At 42.6% G+C, this 20,678-nt stretch overlaps 1 protein-coding gene across 1 annotated transcript in view; it reads left to right on the forward strand.

Moving 5' to 3' along the window:
• The first annotated feature begins 1,748 nt into the window (after nucleotides 1-1,748).
• DCT (dopachrome tautomerase) overlaps nucleotides 1,749-20,678 on the forward strand; it is a 33,210-nt gene continuing 14,280 nt past the window's right edge. The window contains exons 1-6 of the mRNA XM_043477965.1: nucleotides 1,749-2,391; nucleotides 11,367-11,666; nucleotides 13,779-13,879; nucleotides 14,008-14,174; nucleotides 16,728-16,907; nucleotides 18,569-18,704. Coding sequence (XP_043333900.1) covers nucleotides 2,097-2,391; nucleotides 11,367-11,666; nucleotides 13,779-13,879; nucleotides 14,008-14,174; nucleotides 16,728-16,907; nucleotides 18,569-18,704 — 1,179 coding nt within the window. The 5' untranslated portion in view covers nucleotides 1,749-2,096. The remainder of the gene's footprint in view (nucleotides 2,392-11,366; nucleotides 11,667-13,778; nucleotides 13,880-14,007; nucleotides 14,175-16,727; nucleotides 16,908-18,568; nucleotides 18,705-20,678) is intronic.

A 20,678-nucleotide genomic window follows, 5' to 3' on the forward strand; every position in this document is an offset into this window, starting at 1 on the left:
TATAGGGTTATCATTACCATCTTTCTAAATTCCATATATACGTGTTAGTATGCTGTAATGTTCTTTATCTTTCTGGCTTACTTCGCTCTGTATAATGGGCTCCAGTTTCATCCATCTCATTAGAACTGATTCAAATGAATTCTTTTTAACGGCTGAGTAATATTCCATGGTGTATATGTTCCATAGCTTCCTTATCCAGAATGGATGCTTTTGAACTGTAGTGTTGGAAAAGATTATTGAGAGTCCCTTGGACTGCAAGGAAATCAAACCAGTCAATCCTAAAGAAAATCAATCCTGAATATTCATTGGAAGGACTGATGCTGAAGCTCCAATACTTTGGCCACTTAGAACTGACTGATATGAAGAACTGACTCATGGGAAAAGATCCTGATGCTGGGAAAGATTGAAGGCAGGAGGAGTAGGGGATGACAGAGGATAAGATGGTTGGATGGCATCACCGACTTAATGGACATGAGTGTGAGCAGGCTGTGGGAGTTGGTGATGGACAGGGAAGCTAGGTGTGCTGTAGTCCACGGGGTCACAAAGAGTCAGACATGACTGAGAGACTGAACTGAACTTCCAGTGAATATTCAGGATTGATTTCCTTTAGGATTGACTGGTTTAATATCTATTTTCAGTCCAAGGGACTCTCAGAAGTCTCCTCCAGCATCTCAATTGGAAAGCATCAATTCTTTGACATTCAGCCTTCCTTATAGTGTAACTCTCACATCCTCTGAACACTACTGCTTGAAAAACCATAGCTTTGACTATATGAACCTGTGTTGGCAAAGTAATGTCTCTGCTTTTAATACTTTGTCTAGGTTTGTCATAGCTTTTCTTCCAAGAAACATGCATGACATGGTGCTTTATGTATTTAAAAAGAAAAACCTGCTGCACAGATGCACTGAACAGAATGGGTGCTAAGTGACTTCAGTCGTGTCCAACCCTTTGTGACCCCAAGGACTGTAGCCCACCAGACTCTTCTCTCCATGGGGTTCTCTAGGCAAGAATACTGAGGTGGGTTGCCATTTCCTCCTCCAGGGGATCTTCCCAACCCAGGGATTGAACCCACTTCTCTTAAGTCTCCTGCATTGCCAGGCGGTTCTTTACCACTAACACAACCTGGGAAGCCCTGAATAGAATAGGACGTTATTGTTTGGAGGGAAGAGGATCCTCATTGTGAGTCGTGGAACAAAGCAATTCCTTGTACGTCAGCCCTCAATAAGTGTTTCTTTATTTGTGAAGTTGTGTGACAGCCTGTAGTGGTCTTTGGAAGCACGTCAGGGAGCAGTCAGGAGTGAACGGCTGTTAGCAGTGGGGTTGATCTCTGAAGGGCTTTTGACGACAAGCTCACTGCATCTATTGACTCCCTGGGAAGTCTGAGGTCACAGGCTTGGCCAGAGCACATGAGCCCAGATAATGAAGATGGTTTTGCCCTCTTGAAACAAAGCCAGACATTCTATCTACTTCATTGTGCACTCTGGGTCATGTGCTAACGATGGGGATTTGTCTAATACTAATCCCGCTAATGACGGCTTCTCCCAGCCCTTACACAAACCCCACCAGGCCCCGTGATTTGGCAAGCCAGACAGAATAAAGGCAACACGGCATTTGGCTTTTGAACTGAGTTCAAGGCAATTAAAGTCATGGGCTAAGGAGGGAAGGAGGGGGTTCAGAAATACCAGTATAATAAGTAGCATGACTGGAGCGCTCCGTCAATTAACTCAATTAGACAAAGCCTGTTTTAACCAGGGAAGGCGGTGAGAAGCGCTCCCCTCATTAAATCTGGCTGTTAGAGGCGCTTCTGGTGGAATGAAATTTGTTTTAGCGGTTTGCATCACATAAAGTCGTCTGTGTGTGTGCATGTACACACGAGCACACATATGTGGGTTCTGTAATTTTTGTGGGTCTTTTTTTCAAGAGGAGAGGAATAGAAGGCAGATCCAAGATATACTCCCTAAAACGTAAATTTCTCCCAAGGCAAAAAGCGGGTGAATGCTCAAGAGCCCAAGAGTGGAAGACCAGGAGAAAGCTGGAGAGAAGCAAGGAGTGAAAGACGAGAGAGAGAGAGAGAGAGTTCTTCCGGTTCTAAAGCCATGAGCCCCCTTGGGTGGGGGCTTCTGCTCGGCTGCCTGGGCTGTGCGCTCCCGCCAGGGGCCCGGGCGCAGTTCCCCCGGGTCTGCATGACGGTGGGCAGCCTGCGGGCCAAGGAGTGCTGCCCACTGCTGGGCGCCGACCCCGCCAACGTCTGCGGCTCCCGGGAGGGCCGGGGCCAGTGCGCGGAGGTGGAGACCGACACCAGGCCCTGGAGCGGTCCTTACGTCCTGCGCAACCTGGACGACCGAGAGCGATGGCCCCGGAAGTTCTTCGACCGGACCTGCAGGTGCACAGGTGAGGGCGGCAGGCGGATGTGCGCATGCGCCCAGCTGGGTGGGGCTGGCCCGCTGATGGAGGAACCCCTTCCAAGGCAGAGATGCTCAGCCTAGGCTTTGAAAGGCAAACCAAGTCTGTCCATTGGCATTGAGTAAGGCTGATGTCTGGGTATATTCTGCACACCCGTTAGTAGATCTAGTTATGAGAACTAAAGAAATACTCCATGGGCCACGCTTGATTCTATAAACGCGTGCCAGCACACCATGGGCTTGTCTGTTGGCGAGGGAAGCTAAAGAGTCCCAGAGTCAGCTTTGAAACTCAGAGCAAGTCCTTTCAAGATGGATTCGGTGCCCTCTCCTTCTGGGATGGGTTTGCACTTGTTGAAGAGGGAGGGTGGGTGATTCTTGGCATCGGTTAGACAGACGTCCGGGGGTAGGTGTTCTGTAGTTCGAGTCTCAGCATTGCTAACGATCTGAACAGGTCTCAAGCAGGATATATCTTGCTCGTGAAGGTTATGACTGGCTTGTAACTTTGCCATCCTTGGAGAGATGGAAAGACAGAGCTGAAGAACGGAGGGTAGTTTTTAGATAACAATGGCTTTTTTCACTCCTCTCTGGGTGTGATGTGAGCATTTCAGAATTTATACAGTATCCCTCTTTCAGACCTTGGTCTCTCTTATTACCTGTTTTTTTTTGAAATCTCTGTGCACTTCTTACTTCTTCCGCTCTTCTGAGCCTTCTCAAATCCTCTTTAGCGGGGCTCCTCTCCAGTGTTCAGCAAACATGCACAGCAGTGATAAACACTCAAAGGCTGGCAGGGCATGTGAAGCACACACACAAAAACATAAGCAGCAACTTTAGCTAAGCCCTTGGAAACTGTTTTACAGTGTCCAGCTGCCTAAGAGGTTTTCCTTTTTAATTATGTTTTTATTGATGTTCTTATATGATGCTAGAACATAGGAGAATATAGATAATGAGCTATGTAAGGACATTAAAAAGGTAAACTAAGAGAATGTACAAAGGGCTGTGATGTTGATGTAAGAATGAGATCAGGTTTCTTTTCTAACTGAAAATTCTGAAGCTATTTTATATAGAATGGATAAACAAGGCCCTTTGTATAGCACAGGGAACTATAGTCAATATTGTATAAGTAACCATAGTGGAAAAGGAAAAACTCTGGCTTTATAATCATTCCTTTGTAGTCATATTGTTAATTCTATAATTCAAAGGATTTGTTAGTTTTGTCTTGGGGGTATTAATTGTGACAAAATGTTTGTAATAACATGTTGAATGTATACTATTCATTTTTTTCTAATCTAATTGACCACTTGCTTCTGTAGACATCTCATAGATTCTCATGGTTTTTTAATCTAATGAGATGCAGCAGATTTCGTATTACTTGTGGGACTGGAAACCACACTACACAGTGACTTCTTTGTTGGTGACTCAAAAATTCTTCTGGAAAGCTTATTTCCAGGTCAGTCAATGATAGAGTGCCACAAGTTAGAAACTTTGGGAATCTCCATTTTATGGGATCCTGGAAGCAGAAGACATTAGGAGCTCAGGTATAACTGTTAACTCTCCTTGTGGCTACCCGTACCTGGGCTCCCAGGTGGTGCAGTGGTGAAGAATCCACCTGCCAATGCAGGAGGCGCAGGTTCAATCCCTGGGTCAGGAAGATCCCCTGGAGAAGGAAATGGCAACCCACTCCCATATTCTTGCCTGGAAAAACCGTAAACAGAGGAGCCTGGTAGGCTACAGACCATGGGGTTCCCGAAGGGTTGGACAGAACTGAGCAACTGAGCACATACACGCATATCACCATCTACTCTATCTTTCTGACCTGACTAGGAAGTTTTTTTTTTTTTTTTTTTAAGTGAAATGGAAGGAATCAGGGGTGGCAGAATAGAAGAGATAGTTACAGTCTCCCTGTCCTAAGAGAGTACTTATAAATATTCCCTCTAGAAGTGGCAATAACTTCGGGTCACAGTGACCTACTCTCAAAATGTTCTCAGGAGGATGTGTGTGCTCAATCACTCATTTGTGTCCAACTGTTTGCTACCCCCATGGACTGTAGGAGCCACCAGGCTCCTCTGTCCATGGAATTTTCCAGGCAAGAATACTGGAGTGGGTTGTCCTACTTCAGGGGATCTTCTTGACCCAGGTATTGAACCCGTGTTTCCTGTGTCTCCTGCATTGCCAGGTGGATTCTTTACCACTGTGCCATCTGAGTTTCCCAGGTGGCACAGTGGTAAACATACCTAAGAAGGCAGTGGGCCAGAAACAGGGCCTGACCTGTAAGTTCAGAAGGACATCACGTATCTGTAAACCAATCAAAGGAAGCAGGGTGTATGGTCTCCATCTCCAGCCATTGTCAAGGCCAGGACTGCCTCTTAGAACCCCTTGTCTCCCTCCTCTGGGATTTGATCTGTCTGGACTCATTCAGGACCATAGCTCTTTCCATCCCAGCTTTGGATTGACTCCACTTATGTTGGTTAGATGGTCTTTTTCTTTGAGCCTCAGGACACCAGACTAAGTCCTTAGTGATTGGACTGGACAGGTATTTAGTATGTCCAATAATCACTGTGATGTGTCATATGCCCCAAAGCAAGACACATGTTTTTCAATTTATTCTCCCTAGAGAGTGAATTGCTTGCTTTCTTAGGCTAATTTCTTCATGATGTAGGATGCAGTCTTCAGAAGTTAAACCTGATCTTCAGTGCCCAAAGTACCCCCGCCCCCGCCGTAACCTCAAAATTCTTTGGCAAGTAGATTCTTCTAGTGTCACCCCAAATTTATTAATGAAATGTAGATAGCAACAAGGCTGTTGATGACCTCAGAACTTTGTTAATTCCGTGGAAATATAAACACACCATTCATCTGTTAATGGACATTGAGATTGTTTCTTCATCTTGGTCATTGGGGATAATGCTGAAATGAACATGGGAATCTCAGTATCTTTGTGAGATCCTGATTAATGTTCTTTTGGATAAATACTCAGAAATTGGATTGCTGGCTTGTATGGTAGTTTTATTTTTAATTTTTTGAAGAACCTTCATACTATTTTCCACAGCAGCTGCACCATTTTGCATTTCCATCAGTAGTGTGCAAGGGTTCCAATTTCTTTGCATCCTAGTCAGATGGTATGTATTTGCAATTTAATGCTATTCAGCCCTAGAAAAGAAGGAAATTCGGCAGTATGCAGCAACATGAATGAACCTTGAGGACATTGTGCTAAGAAGATAAGTCAGCCACAGAAAGACAAATACTGGATAATTCTATGTACGTGAGGCATCTGAGATAGTCGAATTCATATAATCAAAGAACAAAATGGTAGTTACCAGGAGCTGGGAGGGAGGGGAAATAAAGATTTAGTAATCAGAGCCATAAAGTTTCAGTTAATCAAGACAAATATGATCTGTACAATGTTGTATCTAGAGTCAACAGTAATGTTTTAAACAATTAAATGTGTGTTAAGAGGGTAGATCTCATGTAAAGTATTCTTAGCACAATAAAATAAAAATAAAAAGAACCACCCGTAGTCTCCATGATCTTGAAGTTGGTAAAGGATTTTAGCTCAATAAAAATAAATAAATACAAACTCTGATGGGAAAAAAAAAAACCTAAATTATGTACTCAAATTTTCTAGACAGAACTTTTGTATTCTCTGTGGGGATAATTTCAAACTGAAAAATTATTGAACTTAATTTTCAAGAAGAGCTTAATTTCAGGAGATCTTGGCATCAGAGAGTCACCTTCCAAATCTTACCTGCCAATTGGCATTCCTGAGAAAAGACCAGTTGCAGCTGTGTTTTTGGACTTTTGAAAAACATGTGCACCAAATGGTTTTTGAACAATTGTCTGAGAATTTCTTGTCATACAACTAATGCCTCCATCTTCCAATCTCTAAAATGGGGATAATGATGAAACCACACTTGTAAAATCCTTTTGAGCTTTGTAGATGAAAGGCCTCATGTGAGTGTAAAGTATTGTTATTAATATAATAGAATCTCTAATTAAAAGGAATAGGCTATTTAGAGCTCCTTGTAAATTCACTAATCGGTGGTCTTTAAACTTATTTAGTCTAATAGCCTTTGGAGGTTGAGCTGATGTGGTTCATGTAGGAACGTGCATTGTTTCGTTGTTCTCATTCTTTTTCCATTTTTATCCTAGTCCTAAGTAGGTATAAGACTTTGTCTTTTTAAATTTCGTTTTTGCTCAAGGACATACTAAGTAACAGATAGACTGATATCTAGGGACCTTTTACTTTTTCTCTCTCCATTCCCCAGTGAGATAATGCAATCCTTCCTAAAGGGTCTCCTTTTTTTTTTTTAAAACTGTTGCTATTGGTGGATTAATGGAAAAACTCAATTCATTAAATTAATATAAGGGACTGCTAGGAAATCTAAATTAAAGAAATAAACATTTTGTTTGGTAAGCTTTTATGTTACTGCATTTTTCAGTTGTCTTCAGTATTTTAACAAATTCTTTAGACCAGGTTTAGAAGCACAAATATGAAAGGGAGCTGACTGCAGAGCTGTGGGATATGTTTTCTCTGAGACATGCTGGAAAAGGGATTTTTTTTAAAGTCAAATACATTTCTAGGTAATAGGTGAGCTCAAATCCACACAAACGCTTTCTTATTAGCATTTCTGCATTGCTTTTCAGGGACAACTTTGGCTTTGTGAGAAGAGATGGCTTTGTTCAACACAGTTGTGAACCATCTTTGATCTTCTGTCAGAATGAATCATTTCATCTTCTGTCATCCATGGTGCTCAGTTACTTCTTGTTTTCACTTTTCCCATGGTTAGGCTGGTGTTGATGTTTCATCGCACTCATGTTCCTCATACCACTAGATGAAGGCACCGAGCCTGATTTATATTTATATCCTCTAGCACTTAATGCCTTTTATTCAGTTATTCATGACTCCTTCATCAACCACCTAACCAGTGTTTATTTAGCACCAATTATGTTAGGTCCTTCAGATACTAAGGGGAAAACCCCAACATGATTTTTGATATGTCCAAATGTGCTGGTTGAGTAAGACAGGTATGAAAACAAATACTTAAAGACTATGAGATTTGATCAGTGGTAACTTGTAAAACTAGTACTGGTAACGCTTCATATAGAACTTACTATGTACCAGTACTGCTCTATGTTACCATGATTGCTTCCTGTAAGAACACTTTATTCCAATAGGACAGGTTTTGAGAAGTCAAGTCCACAGTAATCAAGTGTGGCAGTTGTATGAATGTACATAAATATGTGGGTGCGCAGAGAAGGACATGTTTAATTTTGACCTTTCTTTAGCTAATAGGTACTAATAAATTATTTGTTGAGTAAATGAATGAGGGAGATAGTTATTGGTAATTTAGTTTCTAGCAACCAAAAAGAATATTGGTAGAGAAAATGCAGAGATCTTAAAACTCAGTGCCTAGGTTATGAATTACTCAATTTTAATAATGAGACACCAAAATTCAAAGACAAATTTTATTCCTTTAAATCTAGAAATGTACTGAATTTATTATTTCAAAATGTGTGCATGCTATTTCTTAGCATTTAGAAGGAAGCAATTGCTCTCCTGTTGTAGACTGCATATTCACCTCTGATCATCTGGCCTTGGGGAAACAGCTGGAAGTTTGGGTATTTAGTGTTCTTCACGTGCATTTTGTTCAGTCACTTCTCAAGAAATACTCTGCTCCTATGCTGCTGCTGAGTCGCTTCAGTCACGTCCAACTCTTTGCAACCCCATGGACTATAGTCTTCCAGGCTCCTCTGTCCATGGGGATTCTCCAGGCAAGAATACTGGAGTGGGTTGTCATGCCCTCCTCCAGGGAATCTTCCCGACCCAGGGAAGGAACCTGTGTCTCTTATGTCTCCTGCATTGGCAGACAGGTTTTTTACCACTGGCACTACCTGGGAAGTCCACTCTGTTCCATTAGAAACTATGAAAGTGGAGGGATGTATTTCAATCAAGATGTTTTAAAAATAGATATGATTCAATTATAGTAGGCACCCCAAGGGAAAATAGATAGACTCCAAGCTCCATGAAGACCGAAGTACCTTGCATAACATCTGATACTATAGTAGCCGTTGAATAAGTGTTGATTAAATAATTTATATTTAATAGCTTCACCTGAGTGATCAACATAAATTTTAATGTTTAATGTAAACTGTTCAAAAACTTGATTTTCAGTCTTAGGACTAGTAGAATTTTTCCTTTTAACTATTATTTCAAACTTAAGTTTTCATTTGGTGTTGAAACAGGAAAATGCAAATAAAGCTAAGTAAGGGTAGGTAAGCGGCTTCCCAGGTGGCGCCAGTGGTAAAGAACCTGCCTGCCAATGTAGAAGACATAAGAACTGTGGGTTCTATCCCTGGGATGGGAAGATCCCCAGGAGGAGGGCATGGCAACCCTCTCCAGTATTCTTGCCTGAAGAATCCCATGGACAGAGGAGGCTGGTGGGCTACGGTCCACAGAGTCGCAAAGAGTCGGACACGACTGAAGTAACTTAGCACGCATGCACACAAGGATAGGTACGATATTTGGTATATTACAAAGAACATAGGACTACCCCCCCTCTCAAATTCTTCCTACTTATGATATTTTTAAGGACATTTCTTTTAACCATACAAAAATAGCAGACTGTATTTTCTTTATATAGGACACATGCTCATTTTGTTTTCATGATGTTGGAAAATTTTCTTTTCCTTTAGAGATCCAAATAACCCTCTTTTATATATTTTTATTTATTTATTTAGCTGTGTTGGGTCTTAGTTGTGACTCTTCGCTGTGTCCTGTGGGATCTTTCTTTGTGGCAGTACGGACTCTCTAGTCATGCTACATGGGCTTAGCTGCTCCTCAGCATGTGGGATCCTAGTTCCCCAAATAGGGATTGGACCTGTGTCCCCTGCATTGCAAGGAGGGTTCTGCGCCACCAGGGAAGTCCCTAACCTTCTCCTTACCATGGTCATAGTATGTTTTACTTACATCTATTTTGGTACTTGCAGTTTATCAAAATTACTTGCAGAGCCTGCTTTTCCTTCTGATTCACAAGGACAGGGAGAGAAAGAAAGAAGAAATTGAGAATTATTGAATCCATCTGCTACATGCTTTTTATATCCTTTTTTTAATTTAAAAATTTTAAATTTCAACTTTACTGATGTATAAATGGCAAATAAAATTGTAAGATATTTAAAGCATCCATTGTGATGATTTGGCTTTTTGCTCCTTTCATTCATTAAATGAAGATTCATTCGTCCAAGGCCCAGCATAGGCCTAGGCAGCAGGATAATTGCCTTCCAGGTGTCTGTAGCTGAGCCAGTAGATGTCTAAAATTGCCACAATTAATTCAATGAAAAAAGAAATAGGAGGTGTCGTGGGAGCACAGCTTGGGGGTCATCTGACCCTGATGTGTGGGATCAGGGATGACCTTGTAGAGAGTCCACTGTGCAGCTTAAAGGAGGAATAGGCAAACCAAGTGAAGAGGAAGGTAGGAAGACTGTGAGGGAAAAGTGTTCAAAATAGAAGGAAGAGCAAGTAAAAAGATCTGGGAGGAAGAGGAGGAGGAGAAGGCAGGAAGTTGACATGTTAAATGTTTCAGACAACCCCCAGGAGATAAGTTATTGCCCTCTTTTGTTTCAACACACAAACAATATTTAAGTGTTTACTCTCTAACTTATCACTACCTAAGGAATGAGGTGCTGGTCAAACCAAATGCAATGAAAGTCAAAGTCAAAGTGTAGTCATTTAGTCATGTCTGACTCTTTGTGGCCCCATGGACTGTAGCCCACCAGGCTCCTCTGTCCATGGGGATTCTCCAGGCAAGAATTCTGGAGTGGGATCCAGGATCCCACTTCTCTAGGGGATCTTCCTGACCCAGGGATTGAACTGTGGTCTCCGGCATTGCAGGCAGATTCTTTACGGTCTGAGCCATCAGGGAAGCCCAAATGCAATAATCAAGGCTAAACAGGGAAAAGTCAACCTAAAATAATTTCAGTTTTAGATGCTAAACAGAAAGAGGCCTGGAGCTTGGTATGACTAGTACTCGGTCCCTGGGATGATAAAATGGATGAGCAGTTTGTGCAGAGATGGGCAACCCTGCAGTGATTTGCACTTTCTGACACTAGGGCCACTAATTCACCTTTATGACCTGCCAGCCTCCATTGATTTTGTCTTAACTCTGTCTCCTTTGTAACATAAACCAGCTTTTTAAAAGTTGGATTCACCTAAATTCCTGGAAATCAGTTTATTTATTTTGGTTCCCCCTTTAGCTTGGTATATATTCTCTTCCTTCTGTAAATCAATAACCTTCTGCATGTGCTTCAGGGGAGAGGGACCAAGCAGGGATGACATTTGAGGCTGCAGCTCTGCTTCAGGAAGGGACATCTGACATGATCCATGAGTGGAACAGATGGCAGCACTTGTCTTAGTCTCCCAAGACTTCCATGACAAAGGACCACAGACTGGGTGGCACACAGAAACTCATTCTCTCGCAATTCTGAAGGCCTGACCTTCCAGATCAAGGTGTCAGCAGGGTGTGTGTCTTGAGGTATCTCTTGTTGGCTTGTTGTGTCCTGACACCCCTCTCTGAGTCCAAATTTCCTTTTCTTAAGTGGACACCAGTCATGTTGGATTAACCACACACCCCCTCCCTGCCCCACCACAGTACCTTCATTTTAACTTACTTTTTTAAAAGACCGTATCTCCAAAAATAGCCCCCCAAGTGCTAGGGGTTAGGACTTCAGCATATGAATTTGGTGGGGATTCAATTCAGCTCATAACACCATGGAATTTGTTTCATGTCCTGTTTATTTGCTGGGAATATTTCTAGAAACTCTCTGGTGTTCAGTCCCGTTGGAGAGACAAACATTTCAAGCAGAGCGCAAGGAAAGGCAACTGACCTTCTCTTCCGTTCTACTCCAGAAATTTCTTCCAAGCTACGTAAGCTTACTTCTTCTTCCATCTTTCCCTTAATTTCTCAAATGCACTAGGAAACTTCGCCGGCTATAACTGTGGAGACTGCAGGTTTGGCTGGACCGGCCCCAAATGCGATCAGAAGAAACCATTGGTTGTCCGGCAAGATGTCCATTCCTTGACCCCTCAAGAGAGGGAGCAATTCTTGGGTGCCTTAGACCTCGCAAAGTACACTCCGCACCCCGACTACGTGATCACCACGCAACACTGGCTGGGACTCCTGGGGCCCAATGGGACCCAACCACAGATCGCCAACTGCAGCATTTATGATTTCTTTGTGTGGCTCCACTATTATTCCGTCAGAGATACATTATTAGGTGAGCTTCTCCCCCTTTACCTTAAGGTATCTTAGGGGCGTCCTGGGTGGTTCGGTGGTAAAGAATCTGCCTGCTAATGCAGGAGCTGCAGGAGACTCAGGTGTTCTGAAATCGTGCTCTATTTGCAATTATCCTCACTTTTGAGGCTCCTCGTTGGAGTTAGGGTGAGTGAAGACACAGCGCTCACTTTGAATAGTAAGATTCTCGTTTGGAATCTATCCTTGTGTTTGGGCTTCCCTGGTGGCTCAGCAGTAAAGAATCTGCCTGCAATGCAGGAGACTTGGGTTCCATCCCTGGGTTGGGAAGCTCCCCTGGGGAGAGGATGGCAACCCACTCCAGTATTCTTGCCTGGAGAATCCCATGGACAGAGGAGCCTGGTGGGTTAGTCCATAGCGTCACAAAGAGTCAGCTGCGACTGAGCACAGTACAGCCCTTGTGTTTATCGCTCATTCCCCCTCCTCATTTTGTTTTGAGAACTTTAAACTTTGTTCTGCATTAAAACATTTACAAAGGGTTGCCTAGCCAACAGCAGCGACAGCAGCTTTTCCCCTCAGTGTGGGTCTTTTTAAAACTTGCCTCACAGGTAAGCATCTGTCTTTCTGTATCGATAGGTACGGAGGCTCTTCTGGCTATAAACCTTTATAGTTTTCCTGTCATCACTCTGAAGAATTTTTGCTTTATGAGAGGGTAATCTCTCAAGAGGAAAAGAAAACTATAGTTTCTGGTCGCATCTAGGAATTAAATTTATATTCATGTCTGTTCATCTCTCTGAAGTTATTATGGGGACTTTGAAAAAGAACTAAAGTTAGCTCAAGTTTCTACATAACCATCAAAAGCTGTTATGAGACGGAGAAGAAGGATTGGAAAGGCAGTAAGGAGGTCATTAAATCGCCCAAAGCTTTTCACTAAAATTGGCAGTTCCAGAGGCCAGCCAAATTGGTTGGAATGTATTTTTCCTCTCTTCTGGTCTCGGCAACCATGCTTGTCAGCTAATAGTTGTAACTGATTGATGGCTGAGGCAAAACCCGTGAAAGTTCCTTTTGGTTCCAAATGCTGAATTCAGACTAAGTGTAGTTGAAGTTGCTTTGTTCTACATTAATTGCTCCTTACAAATGCAGGCATTTGTAAGGAATGGGTTAGAAAAAGTCTTTTAAAATATATTTCATTTAGATCTTAATGATCTGTTCTTTGGGATACTCTTATTTTATCTTCCTGAAGCACTGCTTAAAAATTAAATTAACTTTATAACATAAATAATAATATAATATAATTTATAACACTGTTATAAATTAACAGGAGCTCTTAAGATGACCTGAGTTTCTCTGGATCTCTGCTGACCATCAGACTTTTGAGAGATGAAGGAGAATTTATCCTGAAAGTGCTATTTGCCTCTGAGATTGTTTTGTTGTGGTTGTTGTTTTCAGAGGAATAAATGACAAAAACAGCTGTTTTCCCTTATGGTTGCCAAAGAGGAAAGGTGGATGGGGAGATAAATTAGGAATTTGGAATTAACACCACACACACTGCTGTATATAAACTATTAATAGATAAACAATAAGACCCTATTGTATAGCCCAGGGAACTATATTCAATATCTTGTAATAAACCACAATGAGAAAGAAGAAATATATATATATATATATATATATATATATATATGTGCTTCCCAGGTGGTGCAGTGGTAAAGAATCTGCCAGTGTGAGAGACGTAGATGCATTCCCTGAGTCAGGAAGATCCCCTGGAGAAGGAAATGGTAACCCACTCCAGTCTGCTTGCCTGGAGAATCCCATGGACAGAGGAGCCTGGGGGGCTGCAGTCCATGGGGTCCCAAAGAGTTGAATACAACTGAACGTGTGCATGCGTGTGCACATGTGCGCACGCGCGCACACACACACACACACACACACACACACACATGCATTCAGCAAACTGAATCACTTTGCTTTCCCTGAAACATTATGAATCAGCTATTGCTTCAATAAAAATTAATTAATTAAAAAAATCCAGTTGTTTTTGACTAAAACATCAGAGACCTCTCCAGCGCATCCCAGGTAAGGTTCACATTAAAAAATTCTCTTCTGTGACTTCTAACATGTTTCCCAATTGTTTTAGGACCAGGGCGCCCATACAAGGCTATAGATTTCTCACACCAAGGACCTGCCTTTGTTACCTGGCACCGGTACCACTTGTTATGGCTGGAAAGGGATCTCCAGGTTGGTTGAAAGTTTCTTTTAATTTTGCTATGTATTTGGGCAAGACCCGTATAAGTCTTTGCTTCCTGCATTTTCTTATTGTTTCTGATGACATGAATTGAATGTCTGGTCATGCCCTTTGCTTTTAGCGCCTTACTGGCAACGAGTCCTTCGCTTTGCCCTACTGGAATTTTGCCACAGGCAGGAACGAGTGTGACGTGTGCACAGACCAGCTGCTCGGGGCAGCAAGGCAAGACGATCCGACTCTGATTAGTCAGAACTCCCGATTCTCCAGCTGGGAGATTGTCTGTGATAGGTAATGACATGGGTACCTGCTGTGGAAATTCAAGAGACCGTGTTTCCTCATGTCTGAGAGATGGACAGTCACTTTATAATTCTGTTTCTAATGCATGTTGAATTCTATTTATATGTTTCTGAAAGTTATTTTCCTGTAGGAAGTAGGATTTTTAAAAATCCTGAGTCCTTTAGTAAAAAAAAAAAATAGAGGTATGGAAATCACACTTATAAACTGAGTATGCTTGGCCATCACTTTGAGATCCACTGTTTTAAAATGAGAAGTATTTTCTGTATTCAGCCAACATGTCTTAAGCTCTGATCATATTCTAAGCAGTTTAATAGTGCTGGGAATACATGGATGAATAAAATACAGCCTTCCTTTGGAATATCGTCTTATACTTACAAAGGTAGATGCCCGGTAAACAAATTACAGTACAACGTGAGAAGTTATTTTAATAGGTGTGTGTGCAAAGCCAAGAAGAGAAGCAGGGAAAGTCTTTAGGAGGTGGAGATGATTATCCTGACACTTCAAGGAGGCACAAACCTTTCAACCAGAGGTGAGGGAGGGTGGTGTGTCCTTGGTGGGGGCAACATTATCTTATAAAGCTAGAAAAGCCTCTAGAAGTTGTCTGGTATGGCTGGACCACAGGTTTCTGGGGAGTAGAGGGGAACAGGATATGCAGTGGGGAGATAGATCTTTAAAGTACTAAAACTGGGTCATGTGCAGCTGGTGTGGGAACTTTTTTTCCTACCATAAGTTATACCAACATATGTTGGTTATTAAAAAAAATAAAATACTAAAGTACACACAAGCAGCCGGTAGCTCATGAAGAATTCTGTCCTCAGTGATTCCTTGAATATGTCTTTTTCCGAGCACACATCTCAGGAACAGATTCCCCAAGCAGATCTTCTGTCTCTCTGCATTTGTTTGTTTCCTCCACAACCCTCCGGTGTTGAACCCTGCTGTACTAACGCCCTTGTCCTGTGCCTTTGGACTGCTCCATGGCACAGAGCATTGCCGTCCACACCCCAGGCTGGGCATGCGCGTGTTTTCGGGAATCCAGCTCACAGGGACCCCATCTTCTCCATCCTGAGCTTTTCCTACAGCCCTCCAGAGAGTGCCCATGGGGATGTAGTAAGTGCTGTGTATGTGACTGAGTCATTCCAGAAGGCTCCATTTCTCATATGTCCTGGGCTATTAGTCGCTGGTATGTGAAAAGAGATTTCTCTGATCAGATACATTTAGAGAATGCTGAGCTTAAAAATCCTTTAGAAGTTTTAGAATGTTTCAGAGCCTTTAAGTAACTGTATTCTTATTTTTCAAGAGGGGCTTAAACTTACCTGACCCTGACACCCTTAATTTCACAGGCCGTCTCACTGGAACGCTCTGGGAAAGGCAGCTTTTGGAGGCTGTTTCTGCCTAGTTCTTAGGCACCAGGCTATTTCATCTTCCTGTGTGCTCTGATTCTATTCTCACACACCCAGTATGATTCCCTCACCGATTAAAATCCACACAGAAATGTCTTTAAAAATTTATGTCTACCAAATGAAATACTGCTCTGATGGTGGAATTCCAGGCCGCAACAGGCACGTGGGATATAATCTTACGGGCAGGGGTCCCCAGCCTCTGGGATCTAATGCCGGTGATCTAAGGTGGAGTCGATGTAATAATAACAGAAAAAAAGTGCATAATAAGTATAATGCACTTGAATCATTCTGAAACCATCCCACCACCCCCACCCCCCACGCCAGTCTGTGGAAACATTGCCTTCCCCGAAGTCAGTCCCTGGTGCCAGAAAGGTTGGGGCCCACCTTCTCAGCCTCCATGTTTACCAAGTAACCATCCCGACCTTAGAACATTTTCTAACACGGCATTTCTCCTAATTCCTCTCCTCCAGTAGTATCATCTGTTTGGACTCTGACCTCTTCCATGTCTTCAGTTTGCCTGGAATGCTTTCCTAGCTTCACTTCTGCAAAACTGGCTTAGTGAAAGTCGCACAGTCGTGTCCGACTCTTTGCGACCCCAAGGACTATACAGACCATGGAATTCTCCAGGCCACAATACTGCAGTGGGTAGCCTTTCCCTTCTCCAGGGGATCTTTCCAACCCAGGGATCAAACCCAGGTCTCCCACACTGCAGGCAGATTCTTTACCAGCTGAACCACTAGGGAAGACCTTGTGTGCTGGATGCTTGAATTTATCAGATCAAACTGGCTTAGCTCACTGTTAATACAGTCTACCCTGGTCTCTCTTCAGTTACTCCAGATTCAAATGCACGTACGATAGGAGTCACCATCTTGCCTAGTAAACCGTCTTACTGTCTTTCCAGTGGAATGGTAATTTTCCTCGTTATTTATGTGTTGATTCACATTTCATGCATCTGTGTTTTCAAAACTCCTTCATCCATAATTGCTTTTGGAAGCAGTTCTTTTACCACATACGTTTGACCCTTGTAAGGTAACTATAGTAAAGTTTTACCACCACTATGACCTTGATTGGTTTGTTGGGCTCAAAGTTATGATACTATCCATAAACTAAGAGGTATTATTTCTAATCTCCTTACACATTTTAGTTTGAATGACTACAACCGCCGAGTCACCCTGTGTAATGGAACCTATGAAGGTTTGTTGAAAAGAAATCAAGTGGGAAGAAACAGTGAGAAATTGCCAACTTTAAAAGACATACAAAATTGCCTGTCTCTCAAGAAGTTTGACAATCCTCCTTTCTTCCGGAACTCTACCCTCAGCTTCAGGTTGGTGCTCTGATATCTGTAGTTTATAGTCCTTTTTAGATTTCCATGCTTGTAGTTGTAATGAATGGGAAGGAAAGCTAGATGTTGGGAGACATCAAAGCTCAGTAATAGGGAAGCACTTTGTAAGAGGATAGCAAGGCATAGTGTTACCTATCATTAATTGTGTTTAGTTGCTTAGTAGTGTCTGGCTCTTTTCGACCCCATGGGCTGCAGCACACCAGGCTTCCCTGTCCCTCGCTATCATTAAGAACTTATATATCTTCTAACTCTGCTATTCAAAACCACCTTTTGCATTTCCAATTTCTATACACATATAAGTACAGTATTCAGAACCCTGGTACCTCACCTATTAAATAGAGTATTTTTAAAATATTTTCTTGTGTTCTTTCTTCTTTTCTTCCTTAATGAAAGATCAGTCATAGACCTTAATGTTTGGTTCTGAGATCTTAGAGGAGTAAAGAATCTGCCTGCCAACCCAAGAGACAAGGGACTCGGGTTTGGTCCCTGAGTTGGGGAGATCTCCTGGAGAAGGAAATGGCAACCCACTCCAGTATTCTTGCCTGGGGAATTCCCATGGACAGAGAAGCTTGGTAGACTATAGTCTGTGGGGTGACAAAGAGTCGGATATGACTCAATGAATGAGCACATTCAGACTAAATGCTACTCAGATTACAGCACAGTAACGACATTATGATACTTGAAATTTAAAGGCCAACCAGTAATTTTCTCCCTCTAAAAAGATTTTAAGAATTATGAGAAATATGTATGGCTGTGGGCTTCCCTTATAGCTCAGTTGGTAAAGAATCTGCCTTCACGGCAGGAGACCAGGGTTTGATTCCTGAGTTGAGAAGATCCCTTGGAGATGGAAATGGCAGCCCACTCCAGTATTCTTGCCTGGAGAATCCCATGGACAAAGGAGCCTGGCAGGTTACAGTCTGTGGGGGTTGCAAAAGTCAGACCCGACTTAGTGACTAAACCACTATCTGTGGCTATAAATAAGATTTTTTAAAATTTTGTTTATTGCTTACTTGGTTGCACTGGGTCTTAGTTTCGCCATGTGGGATCTAGCTCCATGATCAGGAATCAAACCCAGGCCCCCCTGCTTTGGGAGCCTAAAGTCTTAGCCACTGGACCATCAGGAAAGTCCCTATAAATAAGATTTTAACAAGCTTCTTTGAAGATCCAGAAAGGAATGGCGGATAGATTCATGGTTTTCATGACTAAACCCTGCAGTAACTGTTCAACTCTGAGCCCCTTGTGTTGCTCAATTGTGTCCGACTCTTTGTGACCCCATGGACTGTAGTCCACCAGGCTCCTCTGTCCATGGGATTCTCTAGGCAGTGCTAGAAACTGTGTCTCCTTATGCATTTAAAAGTGTATGAATGCTCAGTTGTGTCTGCCTCTTTGTGACCCCCTTGACTGTAGCCTGCCAGGCTCCTCGTTCAAGGAATTTTACAGGCAAGTAATACTGGAGTGGGTTGCTATTTCCTTCTCCAGGGGATCTTCCTGACCCAGAAATCGAACCCACGTCTCTTATGTCTCCTGCATCCTATTTCCCTACACAATCTGAAATTAGAAGACTATTACCTAGGCTGGAAACAAAAAGAGAGCTTTCTTTGTCAGTTCATGACTCTGGTTGCTGAAATACTGATTTCTCTCAGGAATGCCCTGGAAGGGTTTGACAAAGCAGATGGGACCCTGGACTCTCAAGTGATGAGTTTTCATAATCTGGTTCATTCCTTCCTGAACGGGACAAGCGCTTTGCCACATTCTGCTGCCAATGATCCTGTTTTTGTGGTATGTTCAAAGACTCAGACCAGATGAAAAATGTTCTAGATAATGTGCTGGATTTATTTGCTTTTCAACAAGATTAAGGTTTGGTGTGTGTTTTATTCTCTGTGTGAACAATGGGATGTATGCATATGTCAATTAATTTTAATCTACACCATACGGGTGGTTAGATAGTGTTTGAAGTCCCCTCAGCTGTGCTTTAGAGATGGTTAGCTTTGGGATGACCCTGGATGAGGGTTTACAGTCCAGAGGTGGATTCATAAATTAGCATAATAAGGTTATTCGTGCATGCGTGCTAAGTCACTTCAGTCGTGTCCAACTCTTTACAACCCAGTGGACTGTAGCCTGCCGGGCTCCTCTGTCCATGGGATTCTCCAGGCAAGAATACTGGAGTGGTTTGCCATGCCCTCCTCCAGGGGATTTTCCCAACCCAGAGATCAAAGCCGCATCTCTTACATCTCCTGCATTGGCAGGTTCGTTCTTTACCACTAGTGCCACCTGGGAAGCCCTAATAAGGTTATAAATTATATCATAACATGAGCATCAAGAGGAAGGATTTTTCATTGGTAGAATGAGCAGTGTTGAAGGTAAGTGATGGACTAGAAGGACTGTGCATATGCCATGACCCTGGCATGATGCCACCTACCTGAGGTCCAAAATTCTGTTCAGTGTTGGGTCCTGGCCCCCCTCCTTTCGCAACTGCTACTGCTAAGTCACTTCAGTCGTGTCCGACTCTGTGCGAACCCAAGGACTGACTAAAAATGTGCTGCTGTTCTTGCCGTCAGAGGATCAGAAATGTGGACTATTGGTCCCCGCTTCTAACAAGGTGAGGGGTTATCTGTAAATCCTCCATCGTCATCTTTGCTCTTCTGTAAGACACCTGCCTTGTTCACTGGTTCTATCTCACATCACTTTCAGTCCATCATTTCAGCCATCAGCTATGCCAAATATTTTCATGTCTACCTTCTCTGCTATCTAGCTATTTATCAATACTATATGTCTCTAAATTTTTATTAAAACATGCATTTTTAATTTGTACATAACAACCCTTATTCATAAGGAAGAATGTTACAGTACTGTTTATGCAGTACTCCAAAATATTATGAGACTAGCAATCCTCTGACAAATTGAAGATCAAACCCAAACTTCTCACTCCTACCAATGGTAAATAGTGGTGATGGCTAGTAATTTGATTTTCAGTCCTAAGTTTCAAGGATTGCCAAATCTTACCTCCTTATTTCGAGGAAACCCACTAAGTGGGCTTCTCTGGTAGCTCAGTCAGTAAAGAATCCATCTGCAATGCAGGTGACATGGGTTAGATCCCTGGATCGGGAAGATCCCCTAGGGGAGGAAATGGCAATCAATTCCAATATTCTTGCCTGGAGTATCCCATGGACAGAGGAGCCTGGAAGGCTACAGTCCTGCCTCAGTGGGGTCTCAGAGAGTGGGACATGACTCAGCAGCAGTATTTTGAGGAAAACCTACTAAGTCTGCAGGGTTTGACAACATTTTTCTGTCAATGACCAGATAGCACATGTTTTAGGCTTTGCAGACAAGATGGTCTCTGTTCTAGGTGCGCAGCCTGGCCTCTATAGCATGAAAGGAGCCATAGACAATACATGAATAAGTGAGTGTGCTACCCAAAACTGGGATCATCTCTTGGTGGGTGTTTACACAGAAAACACAGCCAAGCCAAAAATCAGTCGGGAGAAGGAAGGATTTATTACTTGTAGCAAGTAAGGAGAACACTTGGGATCTTTCCCAAAGCAGTGTCTCCTGGAGGAATAGCAAAATTGGGGAAGTTTTAAGCTAAGGGTACATGAATATTCATGAAGGGGCTTGTGCATAGGAGAACTCAGCAAGAAGTGAAGTGAGAGTTGCTCAGTCGAGTCTGGCTCCTTGCAACCCCGTGGACTATACAGGCCAGAATACTGGAGTGGGCAACCTTTCCCTTCTTCAGGGGATCTTCCCAACCAACCT

The sequence above is a fragment of the Cervus canadensis genome, chromosome 9 (genome assembly GCF_019320065.1).
Source record: "Cervus canadensis isolate Bull #8, Minnesota chromosome 9, ASM1932006v1, whole genome shotgun sequence".
Taxonomy (NCBI): Eukaryota; Metazoa; Chordata; class Mammalia; order Artiodactyla; family Cervidae; genus Cervus; species Cervus canadensis.